At 39.4% G+C, this 23,011-nt stretch overlaps 1 protein-coding gene across 1 annotated transcript in view; it reads right to left on the minus strand.

Annotated features, from left to right (window-relative positions):
* The window catches only part of LOC148031328 (BSD domain-containing protein), a 31,367-nt gene extending 25,994 nt beyond the window's left edge, over positions 1–5,373 (minus strand). Inside the window, exon 1 of the mRNA XM_087684849.1 lies at positions 4,236–5,373. Coding sequence (XP_087540975.1) covers positions 4,236–5,250 — 1,015 coding nt within the window. The 5' untranslated portion in view covers positions 5,251–5,373. The remainder of the gene's footprint in view (positions 1–4,235) is intronic.
* Between the last annotated feature and the right edge of the window lie 17,638 nt (positions 5,374–23,011).

The raw sequence follows: 23,011 nt of genomic DNA on the forward strand, positions 1-23,011 counted from the left end.
GAACACAAGACAAAAAAGAAAAGAAAGAGAGAACACAATACAAATGAGAACTCAAATGTATGCTCGAGAAATGGAATCCATATACCAAGACATGAGACAGTACAGATACAATGTGAGTCACTGGCTATGGAGGCACTAGGACCTGCTCCCTGAGACCAGCCTTTCTTCTTGGAATGGGTGGTGATAACCTAATTTAAGAGTTAATTACAACAATAAATAAATGCACATAAAATGGAATACACACTTTACCATAATATTCTTGGGCAGTAGACACCTTGTTGGCCCCAAAATTGGCGCCCCTTGCGGTATTTCTTTAACTTCATTCAATTGGAAGAAGTACAACTCGAGATTCTTCAATCTCCTCCTGCTAGCCAATTGCTCTTGCTGTCATAAATGACCAGCAAGCCTTTTGGGTCATTTGCCCCTTGATTCACCCAAGACTTCTTCTCCAATTTGACCCTTGGCTGTCCAAATACTGCCCCAAATCAATTTGGGATGGGCTGGCTCCTGAATTCCCTTGATAATCTTCAATTATCAGCTGTTGATTTCAATCCCTTGAGCCTTCAATCTCTGGCACAAATCCCAAGGTGGCTGCTAAACCCTAATTTCTGCTGTAAATTAGGGTTTACTGCAGAAATTACAGATCAACCCACCAAAAATGGCTGAGATTTGTTGAGAATGGCTGAGCATAGGCTGAAGGAGATGAGAGAATGCTGTAGAGAGAGAAAATTCTGAGATTTGTCGCGAAGAACTGATCAAAACCAGCAGCTGCCCTGCTGTACCAACCCCAAACAGATGCACCAACAACAATAGGAGCATCAGAGACTGTGATCTTTAGGAGAAAGTGCATCAGCAGCAATTGCCAGCTTCCCAAGGTCAAGGATATGCAATCTCCATCACCAAAATGGTCTCCAATGGCTGGGAAATGGCCCCAAAAGCTGGCAGCAACAGTCCAACACCTCTTCCCAATAGCTCCAAAATGAAAAAACGAGATTTCCCTCTCCCTTCATCCCTATTTAGCCTTTCCCCCACTTGCATGGGAAAGTTTTGCCAAGTGGCAACTTTCTTAATCCATTTTCAGCAATTTCCAGTCATTTAATTAATTTTCAGAATTGATTAATTCTGAAAATTAATTCAGCCCTTAATTCATGCCCAGAAAATTGACCTTGCCCATCCAAAAATCAATTGGCTAAGCCATTTGCAATGCAAAGTGGTCCCATGCATTAATTCACCCTTGACAAGCATTAATCCATTTAATTAATGGCCAATTAATGGTCCTAGGGGCAAACTGACACCAAAATTCACCTAGAATCTAACAAGTGTAACTTGTTACAACTTTTGCCTTTGACACCCATCTTTTTCACAGGGTCCTTCGGCCTTCAATTGTGAAAAAGTAGCTTGCACCCCACATGTGCAACACGTGCATCTATTAATTGCACATTTGATTAACCATTTAGTTAAATGTCAATTAAACATAAGCAAAGCATCAAATTTTCACGTCCTCGTGACAACTCCCTCTCCCCAGAAACTATCAAGTGATGAATGAGTGTGGAGGAGAGAGGCTGACAATAAATAGGCCAAAATAAATGCCTAAAATATGACAGGTCGGCTAGCATTAAATGCTGGTCGACTGGCTGCAAATAATGACAATCCACAATAAACAATGGCAAATAAAATGCCTAAAATATCTATATGCCCAGCCTGCTGAACCACAAGTCCAAACTCAACCATGAGCTGACTAATTTGCTAACAAAAATACCCTCAACTTCGTCCAGGAGCGAAGCCTTGGTTCATTGACAACCATGCTTTGAACATATGTTCTAGTGGTATTGGTACTTTGCTGCTATTGCCTAACCATCCATTGAGCTCCATTTCAAAAGCCCTACATGTTCCAAGTTTGGGATCTCCACTCCTCTCACTTCATGCTAAGACTATTACCCAGATTGTCTTCACTAAGCAAGACATCTTTATTGAGGATTCTTCTTGAAGGGCCATGTTAGCAACAAGTTGGTAGGAGGGAGAACTATACAAGCTCCATTTCCCTTCTATTATGTAGGGTCCTCCAAGGCAGTTCACTCTTGCCACACCCATTTCCCTATACCACCTCCCCCACAAGTTCCATCCCATCCCCCACCATCTCCTCTAGTGATCTCGTACCTCCCATCCTTTCAAAGGGGGGCGATATCAATGATATGGCTTGAGGATTTCTTGGCCCCTTATGTTTCAAAGGGAAATTCCCAAGATCGTGAGAAGCTCCTTCATCGACAAACTTCATCAGCATTGGCACTTCTTCTACCACCCTTGGATTCATTCCATCTTCTTTGGCCTTTCGCCACATCTAGAATCTAAGAAGGCGTGTCAACAATCGTGTATCATGCACGATCATCTCCTACCTATAAGCCTCAATCGGAGTCAAACAAGGACATTAGAAGCTCTAACACTCAATTTGTCATATGTTTTGATGGAGGAGTTAGCTCTACTTAGAGTATGCCTTTCTTTTTCAATTGGTTTTAGATGTGTTCACACTAGATGAGATTATTTTCCAACACCACTACTTTTTTTTTTCAATGGCAAGGGGTAACATTCACACCAATAAGGGCAACCAACATTTTCTAATTTTGATCATACTTTTCTTGATTATTTTATTGTTGATGAATAGTTGGCAAGCATTAAAGATTCCTATAGGCAATAGTTAGCCAATTCTTAGCATATTGGTTATTCATAGTTGCTCCCAATTGGATGATTATCGTTCATCTTCTACAACTTCTAGCACATTTAGAAATTTAAGATTCTCCTCTATCTTCCCGTGCTATCTTTTGTCATTAACCTAATCCGGTGCCCTCACTAACGCCTTGGGCTACATGCACGAACTACTTATTCCACTCCTAGTATTCAATTTCCATTCACATTCAGTGCAATTTATCAATTCATTCTTTTCTTTCTTTGCAATCTTTCTCTCCCCTTCTCTCTCCCTATTCGTTTTCCCTCTTCCCTTGCGCATTCTCATGGAAACGAAGTTTCAACCTCATTCCGAAACTATGACGAGGAAACAGAAGTCCACACACATACAAATAGATTATGAATCCACACACACACAAATAGATTATAAGGATAGATGTATGAGTGTATGTGTACTCATAGGACATTGTATAAGATACTGTTTTAGTCTTTACATAATTAGATTACACTACCAAACATACACATTACACTTACTACTTAGTAGCTACGAGTTGCTAGCAATAGTTAAGAGTTAGTACAACCTTCATAGTTTCGTGTTTTGTATGACTCCATGTACTTTTTCGTTACAAATGACTTTGACAAAGACAAACAATCATAAAACAAGATGAGAAGATGGATTCTCAAATCCAACAATTGTTACAGATATATCATGCTTAAAGCATGTTGCTAAGGCCATGAGGTCATACCCAACCAATGGTTGGTGACAGGAGCAACCCTTGACAAGATGGTTAAAGTTGTGGTTGGGTCAAACAATAAGCAGATGAGCACTAAGATACCCCCACATATCTTCCAACATATAATTTTCTATTCTCCTTCCTAACTAAGGTTAAAGACCCCTCTAGTAAAAATTCCATACTAACTTTTGCTATAGATCTAACGAAACTATATCTCCTTAATATGCCACAATGTTGAAACCTAGAACAAAGACTGATGAAAGGTCTGATCAGACAAAACTACCACTGCACGACTTTCAACCTAATATTGAAAGTCAAGCATATAACTTAATGTTCAAACCCTCACAAAATATAACACAACAGTCCACAAATGTAACCTTTTTCCACAAAGGACCAGTTAAGATCAAGTACCGACACCCTAGAGCACCTATGGATGCACCATGCAATCATATGTCTCGACCCCCAACTAATAATCAAAAAGAATACACACACTACCAGTTGATAACTTTTATTGCACATTTGGTGCCCATACATTCCCCAAAAAGACAAAGTGATACTTTTCTATTGCCAAAAATATACAAATTATATCATATGTGCTCATGTTTTGGACAATGAACTGCAATCATTAACTGAGAAAAGCCATGTGTATTACAAGCCTTTACAATATATATTTCATCAAACTAAATCTTATTGTGCTTATAACATACTTCCCTCTGGAAAACCTTTGTCACTATGTCAAAGACTTTAAACAAATGTCTACTGATTGATAGCATATCACAAAAAAATCATGGAGGATATATCCCAATTGATTAAGAAAGTTACCATCATCATCTTCTTCTTCTGTGAACAAAGGAAAATCCAACCATGTTTCAGGATGCATTGAGATGTTTCTGGCAAATGCAAGAACTTCATCTGTAACCCCCACTGCTTCATGAGCATGCTTTCCTTGACTAGAATCCTCATCATCAGAATCTAAACTAACAGGAAATAGACTAGAGGCCAATTTGGAGATGCCATCCAGCCCATCCCCGAGTGTCCGTGGTAAACTGATGGCTCTTTGAGCCCCAGCTATCTGTCCAACACTCTTTTCAGAATCACCGTCCATCTCCTCAAGCCCGTCCTTGCTTGTGCTTTTCTCATCATGAAGGATACTGCCAAGCAATGGTCTGAGAAATGAATTGAGGTCTGGCAGTTGCCGGGAAGTTGCAGAGTTGTCTAATTCTTCAGAGTCGGAAACATAGTCGTCGTCCTGGAGAGAACTGCTCAGCTCATCGTGATCCACTTCCTCTCTCATTACCTTCATAAACCTCGAGAAGCCAGTGGCAACACTACCTTTGAGTTCGGCAAGGTCCTTGCCGATGCCGGTGAGAGCATGTTCAGCACTCTGAGGCTGTTTAGGGGCATCCTCGGCGGAACCTTCCCGGGGATGATGTAATCTAGTTGGAATTTCTGGGGGATCATCCGATAATTCCTGCTGCGTTTCTTCCTTGGAGGTCCGCAGATCGACATCGACCAAATCGTTGCTCAAGGGACCTTCCCCGGTCTTGAGAGGATCTATCTGCAGGTGGAGGGGGGGATCATCCGGGAGGGGACGAGCGGACTCCGACTGGTCGGACTGTTTAGGGTTTGTCTGCGGGGGAGGCGCGAGGAAAGAGGCGACGCCCCAAAGCTGGCGAGTGAAGGTCTTGGTGAGCTCGGAGAGATCGTCTTTGACGCCTTTGCCGTGGCCGTGAGCTGCGCTTGCACGCTGATCGTCTTCGTCGTCCCTCGCATCGTCGCCATGGTGGCCTTCCTGAGATCGGAAGGACGCTGCGATCCCGCGCGAGAGCCACGACATGGATACCGTCGTCTGTCCGTCGTGACTCGTCTGTCAGTGAGAGCAACAGAGAGACAGAGAGAGAGAGAGGACCCAAACCGGGGAAGAAAAGTGACTATTGTCCCATGCGCATATAGCATGCCATGGCATCTTCTTCTATGCCACATATAGTTTGCGTCGGGGCTAAGGTGTGGTTCCGAGCCACCAGGTGCTTTCCCAAACCTCCTGCGTCCTTGGACACATCCGACACTTCAAAATGTTAAATTTGAAGCAAGGAGATTTGAAGCAAGGAGTATTATCTGGGGGATTGGATTTGGTATATACAATGGCCTAGCAACCGGTGGAAATTGATAAAGACTCTCTTAAAAAACACTGCCCCATTTGGATGGAAACACCAGAGTTGTCAGTGTACCTTTTGGAACCTCTTTCTCAGCATTGTAAAGGGCCTACGAAACCCCTTTATATACTACCTCTAGTTAGCCCTTGCAAAAACCATTTTTTTCTGCTCTAGGACACTACACAGAAGAAGCTGCAGTGTTTTGAAGTTGATGTTCCTTATGTGGGTGAACTACATTTTAAGCTTTCTTGGAGTAAATTCACTAGTACACACTACAAATGTGGCATGTGGGGCCACTATTCTAGGGAATGTCCACACGGAAACGAAGATGAATGTAGTGATAACCATCCAGGGGAAACAGTCATGGGCAAAGGTTGTTAAGCATAACAAGCAAGTTTCAAGTAGTGCCAATAAAAAGAGTAGTAGTGGCAAGTGGTCCAAAATAAGAAAGGCAAGGATAAGCAAGAAGTTCATCCCCAAAAGCACATGGGAAGAATGCCCCCTATATCATAAATTGTTGGAATCAAGTGGCGATACTTAAGTCCAACAAAGGTAAGGAAAATGCATTCACAAATATTAGTCATCTCCCTCTTGAGCATTTGGAATGGGAGCATCCTAGCATTGATGCCAAGCTATAAGTATTATAACTAGTTCGCAACACAATTTAACTTTAATAAATTAGCCAAGCAAAAAGACATGCAAAACAATGCATGGTTTAGCAAACATGGGGGCCTTGGAAAATGTTGAAATGACATCAAGGGATCAAATCAAGCTGGCAACACTTAATTAAAGGAATGAATGGTGAAGTGAAAATATTCATGTTTTGGAATTGGATATATAAGAATCAAGTTGACATTGTACTGACTCAAGAGCATACGATGCATCAATGGACTGGGTCCTCGTTTATTTACAAAGATTACACATGCTTTGTGGGTGGCAAGCCTAGAAGAGAATTTGGGTGTATCACTATAGTAAAAACTTTTTAAGAATCCTAATGTTGAAATTCAACCTAGATGATGGAAGAATATCACAAATGGCAATAAATTGGGATGATGTTGCTAGTACAATGAGGCTAGAAATGAATAACTGCCTCTTGGGGGGAGATTTTAACATGATTATGGAAGATGGATATGCATGGGGAATGGTCACTTGCTATGTCATAGCTTGTAAGTATTGACATTGATTTCAAATGCTCACTCTCTAATCACTTACCTATCATAATGTAGCTTAATTCATTTGAGCTAACTTGAATCATGGGTCAACACAAGTCCCTAGTCATCAAATTGAGATGCTTTTGGCAAATATAGTTCAAATATATGGCAAAGGAGGCGATTGAAGCACTCAAAGAAGTTGTCCATAGAGGGAAAGCTTACCTATCTGAGGAACAATCGCAATCTTTCTTACATATATACTCGTACCTTCTTCAGACAAGATATGACCTAACAACACACCCCTTTTTGCTACAAACACTGACTTGAAGGGATTTAAATACATGCCAAATATTCTACATCTCTGAAAACATAATCTGAGGCGTCCCAAATGCTCTCTCTTGTTACCAAACACACAAAAATCATCAATAAATACCCACATAAAGGTTGATAGATATGGCTTAAATGTCTTATGAGCAACTCCTTGAAACTCAAGAGGTCCATTTTTCAAACCAAGATTCATAACTGTGCTAACTATGCTCCCCACTATGTGATAAAGGCTGTCTTATCCATATCCGCCGGATGCATTCTGATTTGATTGTACCCTGAAAACCCATCCAAATTTTTGTACATCTCATGGCCTGGCACATCATCTAGAAGAGAATCAATAAAAGGAATTGGAAAAGGATCAGTAATAGTGGCTGCATTTAATTTCCTGTGGTCCATATACACTCTGATCTTCCCATTCTTCTTTAGAACCACAACAATAGGAGATAACCAAGTAGCCTCATTAACTGGTTTAATGAACCCAACTCGCAAAAGCTTGTTAATTTCTTCCTTGACCTGTTTAGCATAGTTAGGGTTCATTCTCTATACCTCTTCTTAATGATAGACTTATAATCTTTCTTTAAGTTTATCCTATGTTAACACACAGCTAGGTCAAATCCTTTCATATCCGTTTGACCTTTCATATCCGTCCCAAGCAAAAATATCATGAAACTCTCTACACAGCTTAATAAGATCCTGCTTGAAGTTTTATTCAACAAAAATACTGACCTTAATAGGTTTAGGCTCCCCATCAATATTCATGTTAACCTCCTGAGCTCATCCTCAACTACCCTTGCAGATATTCTCATTGTATGCTCATATCTCAGTTCAGCCTGAACAATGGCTTTCTGCCTCTCTTCATCTAGTACACCAGAACTGTCCATAGAACTATACACAGCAGTCTGCTACTTTTCAAGCACTTCTTGTTGAAAAACTTCAGAATGACTAATTCTTTGGTCCTAAATTAATTTATTATGCTCATCCCCTAACCTGTCCTAAAATTTAGGATGCTTCTAACCTTCAAGAAGGCTTTCAGAAATCTGTCCTGATTGGTTTTGGACTGCAGTTTGAAATGCTTGGTGTTCCAAAGCTTCACTTTCTACATTTTTAAGAGCATATTGATACTCTTGAATAATACTTTCCACATCTATTTCAAAGATTGGAACGATAGAAGAATTTTCTTGAAGAAATAATTCCTCCTCATCATCTTCTACTGCAGCTGCAAGATTAATAGTTTGAGCTACAATAGGTCTAGAGGAACTCTTTAAGATAACCTTATTAACTGTAGATAACCTGATTTCCTTGAGTCCTCTCGGGATACACATGTAATCATTCCCCCAATCCTGCTTCAGTTTAGCCAATTTAAACCATGGTCGTCCCAAAAGAATTATATAAGAATCCCCAATCTGTGACATTCTCAACACAACAAAACTCACTCTAAACTTCAGAACAGCCACTCAGATTTGTTGATTCCTTAAAATACCCAAGGGTTGTAACCTCCTCTGATCTGCCATCCTAACCTAAAATGGGGTTAATAATAACTCCTCTTACTTGGTTGCCAAATATGTATGTTCTGAGAGTATATTAACTCCTGAACCCCCATCCAATTAAAACATCATCATGGTTTCTTCTTGCATACTTGACTTAAATGGTAGGCACAACTTCTTGTTGGGTTGGTATAACTACCTGACATTCAGGAACTGCTTGATCTTGAACTAATGTACTTTGAAGAACTTCCTGTTACTTTTGCCTAATATTTAAAAGTAACTTCTCCTTAAACCCTAGTATCAAATCCACAACTTCTTGTTGGGTTGGTATAACTACCTGACATTTAGGAACTGCTTGATCTTGAACTAATGTACTTTGAAGAACTTCCTGTTACTTTTACCTAATATTTAAAAGTAACTTCTCCTTAAACCCTAGTATCAAATCCAAAATTTGTTCCAAGGTAAAATGCAAATAACACTTTGCTAAAGCTTGAAATAGCTCTTATGAACCTCCTTGTTGTAATTTACCAGCAACTGTACTATCAGGGAATTGTTCCTAATGATCAGGAAACCGATTCTGCTCTACAAGTTGCTCTTGCAATTCAGGGCTCTATATACTTGACTTCCCTACGTCATCAATTTGTTCAGATTCAAAATTTTCAACAAGTTTTTGCAACTTCGTAACCTGCTTTGTTGCCTTTTTCCTTGTCTTCTCTTGCTCATGCCAATCAAGCTTCATACCATCTTAACCTAGGCTACATCACCGACATCTGTTGTGCCATCCTAACATTAGGATTGTACCAACAAGTCCTAGTATCATGGCCCTTTCTCTGACATATCTCACAATACTTTTCCTTATTCTTAGTATCAGAAAGATCCAAATCCTTCAACTTTTGTTAAATTCGCTTATCCAGCTTGCTGTCCTCTACCTTTTTCTTATCTTTATCCCTTACTTTCCTCTTTTTAGTCCTGGTTGATCCTGATTTCTTATTTTTCCTTGTATGCTTACTTCTATTGGACTCATCATCATCAAAGTCACTAGAATCATCATTTGAATATGAACCATAATCAATGTCCTCATCATCACTATCTATAGTAGTTGAATCTGAACCTAAATCTACGTTTGAATCTGAATCTAAAGAATCCTCGTCCTTACTGGTCTTTGATCTAGAGGTACCAAGTCTCCTCTCCACTCTCATAGCAGCCCTAATCAGTGTATCCAATGTATCATTTTGACCCATCTCCACATTGGCAACGGGGTTCCTAATCTTAAACCTCAAGCCCTTCATAAAATAAGTGATATGCATTTCCATTGAAGGTGCATCATCAGTATCCAGCCTGTTTAACAATTTCTTAAACTTCAGGGCATAGTCTTCCACCAACATAGTCTTTTGCTGAATCTTTTTTATCTTCCTTAAAATATCTCTTGGAGTTTTGTCCTTAAGAACATGCCTAAAAATGCTATTTTTAAAGCATCATACGTATTGAAAGCTGCCATACCATAACTAGCAAACCAATCCATTACCTTTCCTTGCAAGGTGGCAGCAAACTGCTGCTTCTTAACCTAATCCCCATACATCTGGTTGAATCCACTAGCTGTCCATCTCATCTCGAATTGTGCCACATGGCAATCAGGGTCTTCCTTCTTCTTACTTGCAAATTTAGATGCTCAAACCTTCGAATTAACAAGTTGATTTGGATTCATTAGGCATTGCCTCGTTGGCTTCCTTTGAGGTGGTAAAGGATTAAAGTTCAAAAACCTCCAAGATGGGATTCTAGCACTTCATAACAAAACTGTGCTCCCCAACACTAAATGTTGTAACCTCTCAAATACCTACCTAGGAGGGGTATCCAACTAGTCAGGAAGCAATATCCCTTCATCATTTGGCAAATTTAGAGAATCTGCTGAAGTGGCAGGTGAATGAAATGTTGTCAAGGTACCTGCAGAGATACCCCCTTTCAAAGAAGGCTACCATGTAGCAATAAACTGCTCTTCATCCAACCTGTCCAGGCCTTCTACTCCACTCCTATCATTCATCCCTGCAACTGGTTGTTGCTGTCTTGCAAGGGCTTCCCTGAATTCTCAAGATCGACTCTTGGTAAGGATAGGGTTGTATAAATAAGGATACTTGTCTAACATAAATCCTGCCCATATAAGGCACCAGATCCAATCTCAATGCCATGAGCATTTTGGCTGCCTAATCCAGTACTTATTGATTCTTGGCATGCGCCTTAATCAAGGAATGATTTCCAAGACACTTGCAGGATCGCCAAAGTGTTCTAGGTGTCCAAAACCAAAGCAAAGAAAATATACACACATGATTGTGCTAGAATACATAAACATAGGCATAATTCATGCACAAACTCCAATAGCCATAACCAAAAGCATTTATGATTTCATAACTCATACACAAAGACTTAAACACTTAAAGAATATGACACAGATATTGAGATCAATCCATAGTGACAATCAAGACATGGTGCTGTCCATTCTCTGTATTCCCAATTCATATGGCTCATCATCCAGAATACAACCGCCTACATAGCAGAATCGGTGCCTAATATACAGGTAACATGTCTCATGACATTTATGGACACACTTACATAGGCTAATCTCCAACGACTATATTCGTATATTAAAGTAATAAACTAAGGCAACTATTGGGATTCAAGTCCTGGGGATTTGTACCCCCTAACAGAGGTAATGCAAGTGCTTGATATACATGAATAAGTTTTTGGATTCAAGTTCAATCTTAGTAACTCCAGCCTTATATAAGCATCATAGAGGATGATCTTGAGGCACTTGGCAAGAGAAGCAAAGTGATAACAGGAGGAAACATATCTCAATATGTAGGCTTTTTGTTAGGATTTAGGTTGGCATAAGGTAAAGCTATCAGAACCAAATGGATCATGTAGATCAAGATTGGGAAGAAGGTAAGTAGTTGGGGTAGGATAACATGGCCTTTACACATGAGATTAAAAATACTCTATCTTTTTATCTTCGTGGAAATAAGATTCTATAAGTCTCTAATCCTCTGGAACAAAAGCTCTTAAAAGCTTGAAACTCATTAAAGTCTTCTTTTTATGGAAAAAGTAAGGGAAAGAAAGAAATCTTGCTCCAATCTCAACAATAGAGCTAGCGAAACCTCAAGACATAGGTGTTTTAAAACTAATGGATGTTAAGGCAAAAGTTGTTGGAAGTAGATTGAAGTCACCACATACATTTTTGTAGCAATCAACCATATGGGCAGAGATGATGTTCGAAGAGCTAGTGGCATAGAACAAGAATTTTTCCTTAGGCTAGAAATCGGATGGCAAAGAGGCAGTTGCCTCATAAGCAATCAAGAAACTGAAAGCTTCATGTCTAATAAAAAACATATAAGAGGATTTAAAAACAATCATTAAAAAAACCAAACTTGCCTTTGCTGATAAACAAGAGTCAACAATGAAGAAATTATATTTTGGACATGGGGACTTAATTCAACTCAAATAAACAAATGACTCTAAACAAATGCTTGAAATGCGAAAAGAGTGACACAACTTTGTACCTGCAAACTGAGTAAGAAGATAGTTAGTAAGAACAAAAATATGTGTCTTACATCACACGTGTCATCTGTCATGCCTATTGCTATTGCAGTCACTTAACACAAGACTAGACCACCTTATTTGAAGACATGGCTATCAAGAATGTGTGCTCCCAAAGTTGCACTCATAGTTATTAAGCCACAAAGGGAGGATAAATACATGCCAAGACTTTGCACTGCAGTTGTATATAAATAGTTAGCCCATGATACTTGAAAAGAGAATGGAACTAGAATGTTCCCCTAGTACATTAGTGTGTGAATACCCCAACTATGAAAACACACTTGTTATGAGCATGAAAAAGTCCTTTATCAGAACACTTGCATAGTAGTAAAGAGCTTTTATGAGGATTAGATTGCATGCATGTTGTTGAGACATAAAGCCCATCTTATTTTCAACAACAAATAATATAGTTACAAATTGCTATCAAAAGAGTAATCAAATATGTATATTATGTTGTGAGTGCATACTGTTTATGATAGTAAATGTGAAATAATCTCTTCCAACATGCAGTAAAGCCTTGCCAATGTAGGTGGGTCGATACCTTACGAGTATCACCATCATCCTAATAGCAAAGATTAGTTTAATATTAGGTAATAATATGAGTTATTATGTATTGGTATGTGATTGTAGCTATTAGTGTTGAATATAAACATCGTCTTTATTGGTCATAACATTGGTCGAGTATGCCGGCCATTTTGTGAAGCATTAGATGTGGGTCCTACCTGATATCTCAGATAAGATATGGTTTGTAGATTAGAGGGATGAGTTGGATGCTTTATAGTGGGATCAAGCATGAAAAGTACATGTAACTAGGCTGAATGATACTGATTCTTAACTAGTCCTATTTGTGCAATCGCTACTAATAAGAATATGGAAAAGCATGGAATGATGAATCAAATGCGATTAGGGGAGATGAGTGCTAGAATGAATTGGGCATGGACTAGGCAGAACCGTGCATGAACTAGTAACATAAAAGGATATCTTAAACTGGATAAGCCAAAGTGGTAGTTTGTAGTAATTACTACAAACGTGAGCTTAATCTAATGTGGCATGCTCATCGACTTTACTACCGTTATTATTGCAAAATTCATTCCAAGACTGCATACGCAATATACATTATGGTAGGGCCAATCATGATGTGGACATTGTGTTGCAATGTACACAGGATAAACTCAATTATGCATTGATAGTTTAGTAGCAATATATATATTATTATTTCATTTGGGCAATTACTTAAATTTAACTATCTAGAATAAGACATGGCCATAGCTAGGAGGTCTGAGGGTGGCACTAATATATAGACTACCTTTGCCACTCAATAGGCTATTATGAGGGTACAACGGCTCCTTCATTGCTTGAAGGTGGTCCCCCCTCCATCAACATGATGCATGAAAGGGGTAGAGACTTGCTTGTTGCTCCTCATAGGAGCTATCATAAGAGTAGAGGAGAGGGAATGGGGGACCATCCTATTTTCCAGTTATCCTCATGGCACACATAGTGCTCATATAGAGGACAAGGGGGAAGATTTGGAACCATATTTTATGGCTATAGGAGAGCATAGTTCAATGACCCCTTTCTTTTTTATAAAATAGAAAAGAAAAGTTATCTTTTTATAATACAATCCTCAATGTTCCCTAGTTATCCAATGTGCCATTATGGGTGATCTACCCTTCTAAAGTCAAGAAAAAACAAAACTTTTAATTAACAATTCTAAGTATCCTTGAGTATGCATCTTTTCTTACCCATCATTGTTTGAGATGTTCATGTGCATAGAATACTAATTTTTTAATTCCAAATGAATAAGTATTAGATTTGTGTGTGTATGTGATGTCATGTGCTAGACTTATGAGGAGGCTACATGATAGTGTGTTGTACCCAAGGAGATATAATAGAGTAGATATTCCCTATATGAGATAGTGAGAGGTGCAATTAGGTACCCAAACTAAAGCAAAAAATAAAGAATTTGCGATAAGAATGAAGAGCTGCCAAAGTTTTTAAGCAAAAGAGGGTGGCCCAAAATGCATTGGAAGCGTTCATTTGTCAATCGGAGTTCATTAGATGACCCATTTAAAGAGGTGAAACTTTAGCGTTACAAAGTAGCTACTTGATCCAGAAGTTGAAAACAACATCCAAGAGGCCAACTCAATAGAAAACAATGCTAGGAATGTGGATCTGCTTTTAGATATTCAATCCAAGCTCATTTACCCCTTTGATTTTAACAAAACCAACAGCGTGAACATAAAGGGGGTGAACTAGATAATCGATAATTAAGCTTAAGAAGCTTAAAACAAGCAAAAACTCAATGATTTGGGTTTGGGGGGGGGGGGGGGGGAGGGGGTTTGTATTTTTTTAGTGCACCCCCTCAATCCTCATGAAATGGATTTTTGCAATTGTACAAATCACAAGAAGAACTCTTGGCCATGAGATGCTAAATTTCTTCGCTTACCTTACCCAAGACCTGACACTTCTGAGGGCTATGCTTCACTTCAATACAATCTAAACTTCTTCAAGTGGTTTAATCCACGGTCATGTGACACAAAACCTAATCTATCTCTTGATTTTTCCCTAGCATCACCTACTCCTTCATCTAAGGATGCAAAGTAGAGTGACCTTCCCATGACCTTCCCTCACACTACTCTAGCAGAAAATAGCAATAATCCTAACGATCTAGGCTAAGAATCCATACCTCCTAAAGGAACCCTTAACAAAGGCTTTAAAGGAGACAAATATTTGTTCTTAAAGACATGTCCACAAGGTACCAGAGATACACATGAGTCCCTTAACCCCAAGAATCCTTCCAAACAAACCTAGGATCTAGGACCACAATTGCCATCGACTGCTACCAATACCAAACCCACTGACCTGGTAAGTACTTCTTCCATCAAGGTATGGAACGACAACATTCCCACTTCCTAGCTGTGACTAAACCCAACTTAGTCAAGAAAAATACTCATAATACCTTGGGAAAGAGTGATACTAGCACAAAACCAATGAGCCCAAGTGAGTTAGTAGCTCTCAAGTCAACCTCAACCCAACCAAAGCCTTCAGCTCAGTTGAAACCTAACTTGTGGTGGTTAAGAAAATTAAAGGACATTGTAGCCTAAATCACCTAGAATGAACATCAAACAATGATTGATTATTACTGAAAATGATGCACTCTATCAAAATATCAAATTTTATTGTTTCTCTCTCCTCTTTCTATCTTGCCATAATGGTTGTTCATGTGGGCTGAGAGGGAGAGGGGAAAGGGGTGCTAGAATGTGGAGCAAAGGAATGTGAAGGCTGTTAACGATTGTGTGGAGCATCAACGGGCTGCCTAAGTAACTTCGAAATCGTAAAAAGCAAAGCAGTTTTATGGAATATTTTATAGTAAGTCTTGTTTTATTTAAAAATAGAAAAATTAAATGGCATATGTGCACATAAAACATTGATGTTGAGTAAAAACCACAAAAATATTTTTCAAAATATTGATTAATAATAAAATTTGGTTTTTTAAAAGTGTTCATATGCAAAAAATTGCGAAAATGGAGTTTTGAGGAGAATTGAATGATTAATCCCAATGTTGTGAAATAATAAATATATGTTTGTGAAATTTTTGTATGGGTTCCACAATATGGAGATTGCTTCAGTGTGGCCTCATATTGTGTGTTAAGGTGCATTCCTATGCGGTTTCCCTCATTTTACTATATGCCTAAGAATATGACAATGCTTGCCAAATCTATTGATAGTAGGGGGTGGTGAGAAGGGGAAAATGAGATTAAACGTCCTAGTTTTTTTATCATTTTCATATGCATATAGGCTAGTTTTTATGTAAGAAAGCTAGTAGCATGGGTTTTCTTGGTGCTATTTTCTACATTGCCACAATACATATGGTGAAAAGCATGAAAATATATGATTGTGCACATGAAACACGATTTTGTTTTTCTTTTGTTTGTAAACTTTAGAGCATTCCACCTTGCATGGTAAGAGCATAAAAGAATGGTATCAAAATAAACCTCTTGGATGCATAGCAATTGTTTGAAAAAACCTGTCAAACCACGTGGAGTGGAAGAGGATCCTTAGCTATAGGTTAGCATGTTTATTCTTGGGGGGAAAGTTTATGTAAGGGTATGAAAAGTCTCCTGGAACGATAAATATCAAGAGAGAAGTTTGTTATGATATTTTATATGTTTCAAATAGTGTATCTTGGGGCTAACCCTAGGGTGTAGGAGAGCCATAGGGGCCACAACAATTGGTTGGGGGTGCCCTTTATGTATGTGATTTGAGGTGAGACCGTCACCTACATGTGGGAAACTCCTTTGCTTAGAGTTGAGAGGGATAATTAGTTGGACTAAAATCAAAAATTGCATTTACAAATCAACAATTAGAAGAATCATTTATAGTACCTAGATGTTCCTAGTTGCAAGATTGCGTGGGGTCATTTACTATGTTTAGGAGCCTGGCTAAAGTCATTAGAGCCAATGTCGAGCCCATTTTAGGTCATGATAGATGGTGCATTTGTTGAGAGTCCTTAGGATTCATGTAAGGTTTTAAGACTTGGTTCTTGAGTGTATGACTCTTCGCTCGCAAGAAGCAGAGAAAGAGCTATTAAGGCAAGAACATGAGTGCATGCTAGAGACCTCTTGAATTCAACGAGAGTAATATGAAGAATGGCTAAGGAAACACAAAGAATTATTTCACAAATACTCCTTAGACTGTAATAGTCTAGTATCTCTTAAAGTTAGGGGGCTTATAGTCCCTCATCTTTAGTTGAAGTCGAAACAAAGATGCAAAATTACATGTCAAATACTTCCAAAAACTTATGTTTAACTATCAAGTCAATGAGAAAGCACATCATTTGATGTTTTCCAACATGAATTTGAACGGAAATGTAGCCTAGTGGTACTAACAACTTGTGATACATTTGATTGCCACTAGAAAAGCATTCTACACTACGTTTCATAGAGAGTTTTCCCCTGAAAAGGGGAGCCAAGATTGGCCGCATGTCCTAAATGAGACTCAACAAGAATTAAATGAGAGTGTAAAAGAGTATGTTCAAAATCTATGCAAGGTTTTCCAATGTTTGGGTAATACTATTCAATTACCCCTTGTTGCTTAGTTGCAACTTTTTTAAAGAGGGTTGGATTTCACGATCCAACTGCACTTGGGCAACATTGTACTAAACTATCTAGATGTGGCTATAGCATCAACAGAGAGAGTCGAGTCAAGAATTTAGGCTACCTATGTGACAAGAGGGCAAGTCCTCTGAATTACTAGGATGGTGCCAAATGTGGTGCTAATAGGATATAACTCAATACCACACCACCCAATAATATCGTGTGTCAAAGTCAAGGGACTTTGAATCATGGGTTTCTTCAATTACCCTCGCATGTAGGGCCGAATGTTACCCAACTAAGATCCATGATGTTTATGAGTCGAATGTTACCCAACCAAGATCCACAATGTCTATGATCAGCACGCAAGGTCCCACCATAAACCAAGGATCTGCAACCACCAACCCCTTTACAGATTGTAAATCTAATGCGGGGGTGACTCTTGATGCCATTGGTTACAAATTCTCTTCATCAAATATTGTTGAGAAGGTTAAGAACATGATGAAACATCACACCAACACGATTACTGAACAATATCAGCAAATTGGTGTGGATGCCAATTTCCTAAAGCATCCACAAAATTTGATGGACACTAGGAAGCTTGATGATATGGGTCCATCAAGATTACATTGTAAGTTATGTGCTGGTCAAGACTTTCATCAAACTATCCCAATGTTAAATATGACACACATGGGATGTCCAACCACTTAGCCAATACTAGTTGGAGCAAGATTAGTTCCCTTCAGTAAGAAAGCAGACATCCAAGTCCTATTCATCACTGAAGATAAGGAAACAATCTTTAGTAAGATGAGGGACTAAAGTAGATTTTGTGGAGAGAGGCTATTGTGGAAGATTTGCCTAGTGGCAGTGGCATAAGTTTGATGAAAGGTGAGAAGGATCGAAGCTTGTATTGGCGGGAGAGCAAGAGCAAGAAAGAGAGAGACAAGAAATGGGAACTCCAACAGTCACAATGTGTGATCGGGCCTTCCTTTATTCAAACTGTCACTAAAAGAATAAAGAATAAAGTGATGGTGACGGGCGCCCGCCACCTGCAGTGTGCAGTGGCGGTGACTGTCAGTGTAGTAATACGCGGGCGGCTAGGTAGAGGCGCCTTTACCCCCAACAACCTCCCACTTAAAGGCGAATCTACCCTAGTGAGGAGTGAAAAGAAAAAAGAAAAAGACAGTACAACATGTACACATGTACAACAGGATGAGGAAAGACATCATCTCATCCCACGCCCATCAACCTCCTGAGGAAGGCAAAGCGCTCTGTAGAGAGGCTTTTTGTGAGCAGATTTGCAGGATTCTGCTCAATCGAGATCTTGACAAGGTCAACAGACTTGTCCTCAACGACCCCACGTATGAAGTCATACCTCACCTCAATGTATTTCATCTTCCATGGAAGACTAGACTGAATAGCACTCATAGAATTCAAATGCAGTGTATGGATAGCATCAATACCAAGGTCAGCAACCAAATGACCTAACCAAATGGCCTCCTTGCAAGCCTCAGTGGCTGTAACATACTCGGCCTCTGTAGTAGAAAGGGCCGTACATTTCTGCACCCTGGACATCCAAGAAACAGCACCTCCAGCATAGGTGAATACATAGCTGGAAGTGGACTTCCTACTAGGTGCATGTCTTGCATAATCAGAGTTAGTGTACCCCACGACTCTTGTATCCTAGTTGCCATAGCATATGCACATATTTGTAGTGCCCTTCAGGTACCTCATGATACCCTTCATGGCATCCCAATGCTTCTTGCCAGGTGTAGCCATATAGCGTGCCACAACACCAACTACAAAGGCAATATCTGGACGAGTGGCGATCATGGCATACATAAGACTGCCCACTACGGATGCATAGGAAATCTTGGCCATCTCAGCCCTCTGCTCATCTGTCTTCTGTGGACAATTAGCGTGTGATACCTTCACATAAGAATACAATGGACAGCCAATAGGCTTTACGTCCTGCATGCGGAAGCGCTCAAGGACTTTATGAATGTTCTCCCTCTGTGACAAGTAGAGGAGTCCCTGACGCTTGTCACGTCTAATGCGCATACCAAGTATGTGAGAGGCATGTCCCAGATCTTTCATCTCAAAGCTCTTTTTGAGCTGAGCCTTAAGAGCATCTAGCTCATCATGAGCTTTCCCTGCATATCATCCACATAGAGTACCAAAATCAATAAAGAACCATCACGGGCTTTCTTCCTGTAATTTTGCAAGCTTGGAAGATTATGTCTAGCTATGATGTTGTGTTTCATGAGGATAAGATTCATAGGCAACCTAAGCAAGTGGTTGAGACATGTATGATGATCTTTTAGGAGGAGCCTCCTACTATAGTAAGAAATGGTGGTTGAGATATTCATGGTGATCTTTAAGCAAGAGAAGGGAGTTGATTTTGATTATACATTCTCTATGATGGTCAAGATGACTACCCTACACTTGGTATTAGCCTTGTTTGCATAAAGGGATCTAGACTTGTACCAAATGAATGTGAAAATGACTATTTTGCATGGTAACTTTCATGAGGACATCTATATGCAATAACCTAAGGGTTTTGTGGAAAAGGATAGGGAACACCTAGTGTGCAAGTTGAAAAAAAGTATGTATGGACTTAAGAAGGCACCTAGGGAATGTTATCATAAGTTTGATGCATTTATGCAATTGCATTCTTACTCTCACAATGATATGGATCTATGTCTTTACACCAAGAAGGCTCATGATGGCAGTCTTATTATTTTGGTGCTTTATATCGATGATATGTTGATTTTCTACGAGAGATCATGGTGAGCAAGATGCTTTGAAAAATCAGCTCAAGAAGAGCTTCAAGATGAAGGACATGGGGAAAGCCTTACACATGCTTGGTATGCACATCATGATTGATCACTCTAAGGGACTCATATACTTGTCCTAGAAGGAGCACATATAGAAGGTACTTGAGCGATTCCATATTCAGGATGGTAAGTCTATTGGTTGTTCTTTACCTTCTCATGTGAAGGTCTATTTAGTAGATTATCCCTTGTTAGATGATGAGAAGGCTGAGATGGCCAAGATCTCGTATGCATTCATATTGGGTAGTTTAATGTATGCCATAATAGCCACTCAACTTGATATAACATTTGCAAGGGGAGTTGTGGCTCATTATATTATGACACCTAACCAACAACATTGGGATGGTGTGAAGGATATCATGAGATATCTTAAGGACACTATAGATATATGCATTTGCCATGGTGGCCAGAATACTAGAGTCGTGGTTTACACTAACTCAAATTATGTAGGACATGCAGGCAATAGAAAGTCTACCTCTAGTTATGTCTTCACTTTCATTGTAGGTGCTATTTCTTGGATGTCTAGGGTGTAGAAATGCGCAGCCTTGTCTACCTGAGGCTAAGTACATTGTAGCCACGAAGGCTTGCAAGGAGACCTTATGGTTAGGTCATTTGGTGGCAAATCTTGGCATCACTGATATGACTTCTACATTGTATTCAGACTCTATGAGTGCCATCTAGTTGGCACATAATCTACCTTGTCTACTATGATTGAGGCTAAGTGCATTGTAGCCACAAAGGCTCGCAAGGAGACCCTATGGTTTGGTCGTTTGGTGGCAAATATTGGCATCACTGATATGACTTCTATGTTGCATTCGGACTCTATGAGTGCCATCTAGTTGGCACATAATCTGGTCTTTCATGCAAAGACCAAGCATATTGAGGTTTGTTACCACTTTATTAGAAAGGTGGTTGATGACAAGCAGATAGAGCTTATCAAGATCTTGATTGATGAGAACCTTGTAGATTTACTTATGAAAATTCTCCTAATGAAACAATATGACTTTCTCAAGAAGATGATGGATATAGAATGAGATTATGTCTTTCCTCTTCCTATTATACTTTATGTATATGTTGTACTTTTCTCTTTTTTCTTTCACTCCTCACTCATACACATCAATGCTAAGCATCAACACATACATGTAGAAGACCCGAATAGCGTGTAGACATAGAATACATAAAGCTTTATTATAATATGCTTGCCATATAAACTCCGCTATAGCAAAAAAAGCTTTAAGAACGTAGCACAACGAGCTCAAAACAATCCCAATAGCATCTCAAGAAATCCACATGACATTCTAGTATCAATACATGAAGTGTATGAGCATCTACGAATCCTAGACATTGAAGAGTATGCTACCCCAAAACTATATACAACATGTTTGTTGTTATAAATATATAGCAATGGCAGAGGTTGTACCACTCCAAAGGGTTACCAAATCTAAGCAATGATTCTAGGACAATGTCCAATGAGTGGCAAGTTCCCAAGAGCTGAAGTAGGAGCCCACGGCAAGGTGAGACTAATCAGAGACACAAGGGATTGAAATCAAGCATAGCCTACATGACCAATTTAGGAGCTTGTAGTGTCTAATATCTAGCTTGAGGAGCACTTGGAAAGGATCAACCAATCCCTGAGAAGACCTAGAGTAGACTTGGAACAAGCTTGGAGAAGAGGAAAGCTCAATAGATCTACTACATACCTTGAAGGGATGAGACAATGGCTGCCATGAAAATAGCGAATGAAGCTTCTTCATAGGCTGAAACAAAATGCCAATGAATCTCCTCCAATGCCCACTCTAACACTAGTTAAGAGGTGGGAGCAAAAGTGGAAGCATGAGCGGAAGCAAGAGAGAAGCAAAAGCTATGGAGGTTCAAGCAACATAGCAAAAGAGAGAGACAATATGTGGGAACTCCAACCATCACAATGTGTGACTGACTTCCCCTTATTCTATTGTCATGTAAAGAGTAAAGAATAAAGTGACAATGCACCACCTATAGTGTACAAGTGTGCATATATAGTGTACAAAGTAAATATAGTGCGGGTAAGGCACAAGCACCTTTACTGCCAACAAGGTGGCCAAACCCAAGGTAGAAGAGATCTGCAAATCTTTTAATGGAGATTCATAAAAGTGTTTGCACCAGGAGCCTAGCTTTCAAATCCACGAGATCACTTAATTGTCCTATTTGGGACAGTTCCTCACTTCATCTCAATCTTCTCGGAAGAGTCTTCACCTCCATCAAGCTGGAATACTTCAGCTCGCCTCAATCTTGTGTTTTCTCCAACACATGGGCAAGGCTCACTCTTTAACGCTCCTCTCAACTCAACATAAATAGATGGAGAAGAAGATGCGTTCATTGACCCCCACTAGGTTTATCACCACAATGCCTTTGCAATCTACCCCTCATTGCTTTCATTCTTGGGGAAAAAGTGCAACCACATCCAATATGTATCCTTTAAAAAAAAATTAACTCATTAAATAAAGTCATGCTAACTTAGGGTGACATCATCATTATTTTGAAGGTTGGGCTTTTTAGGAAAAATGTTGACCAATTTTCACACAAGGAAGAAAATGGCCTGCTCAATGCTATAGAATCATCCTATAATTATCTATTGCACACCACCTTCAAGTCACGCTAGAGCTATCTCACTTCTCATACATGAATCTCTCTCGTGCTTCATCAATCTAAGTATCCATCATTACCAAACCCATTTTCCACCTAATGTATGAGCATGTGTATGTTGGTGGCACCCATGTGTATTACATAAAACCCTACCTATCTCCTAAAATTCTCTCTCTTTGTCTACACACACACACACACACACAATACATACATATATACTGACATATATGCATGCAAACAAACACTCATACACTAGTAAATGCTCTTAGCATCTTCCTCTTTTTTTAAAATTAGGAATTATGCCAAGATATGTACAATGGTAGGTCCACACCTTAGATTATCAAGGACA

This window comes from Lygodium microphyllum, chromosome 9, assembly GCF_053477565.2.
Source record: "Lygodium microphyllum isolate KBCC chromosome 9, Lygodium_microphyllum_v1.1.10, whole genome shotgun sequence".
Taxonomy (NCBI): Eukaryota; Viridiplantae; Streptophyta; class Polypodiopsida; order Schizaeales; family Lygodiaceae; genus Lygodium; species Lygodium microphyllum.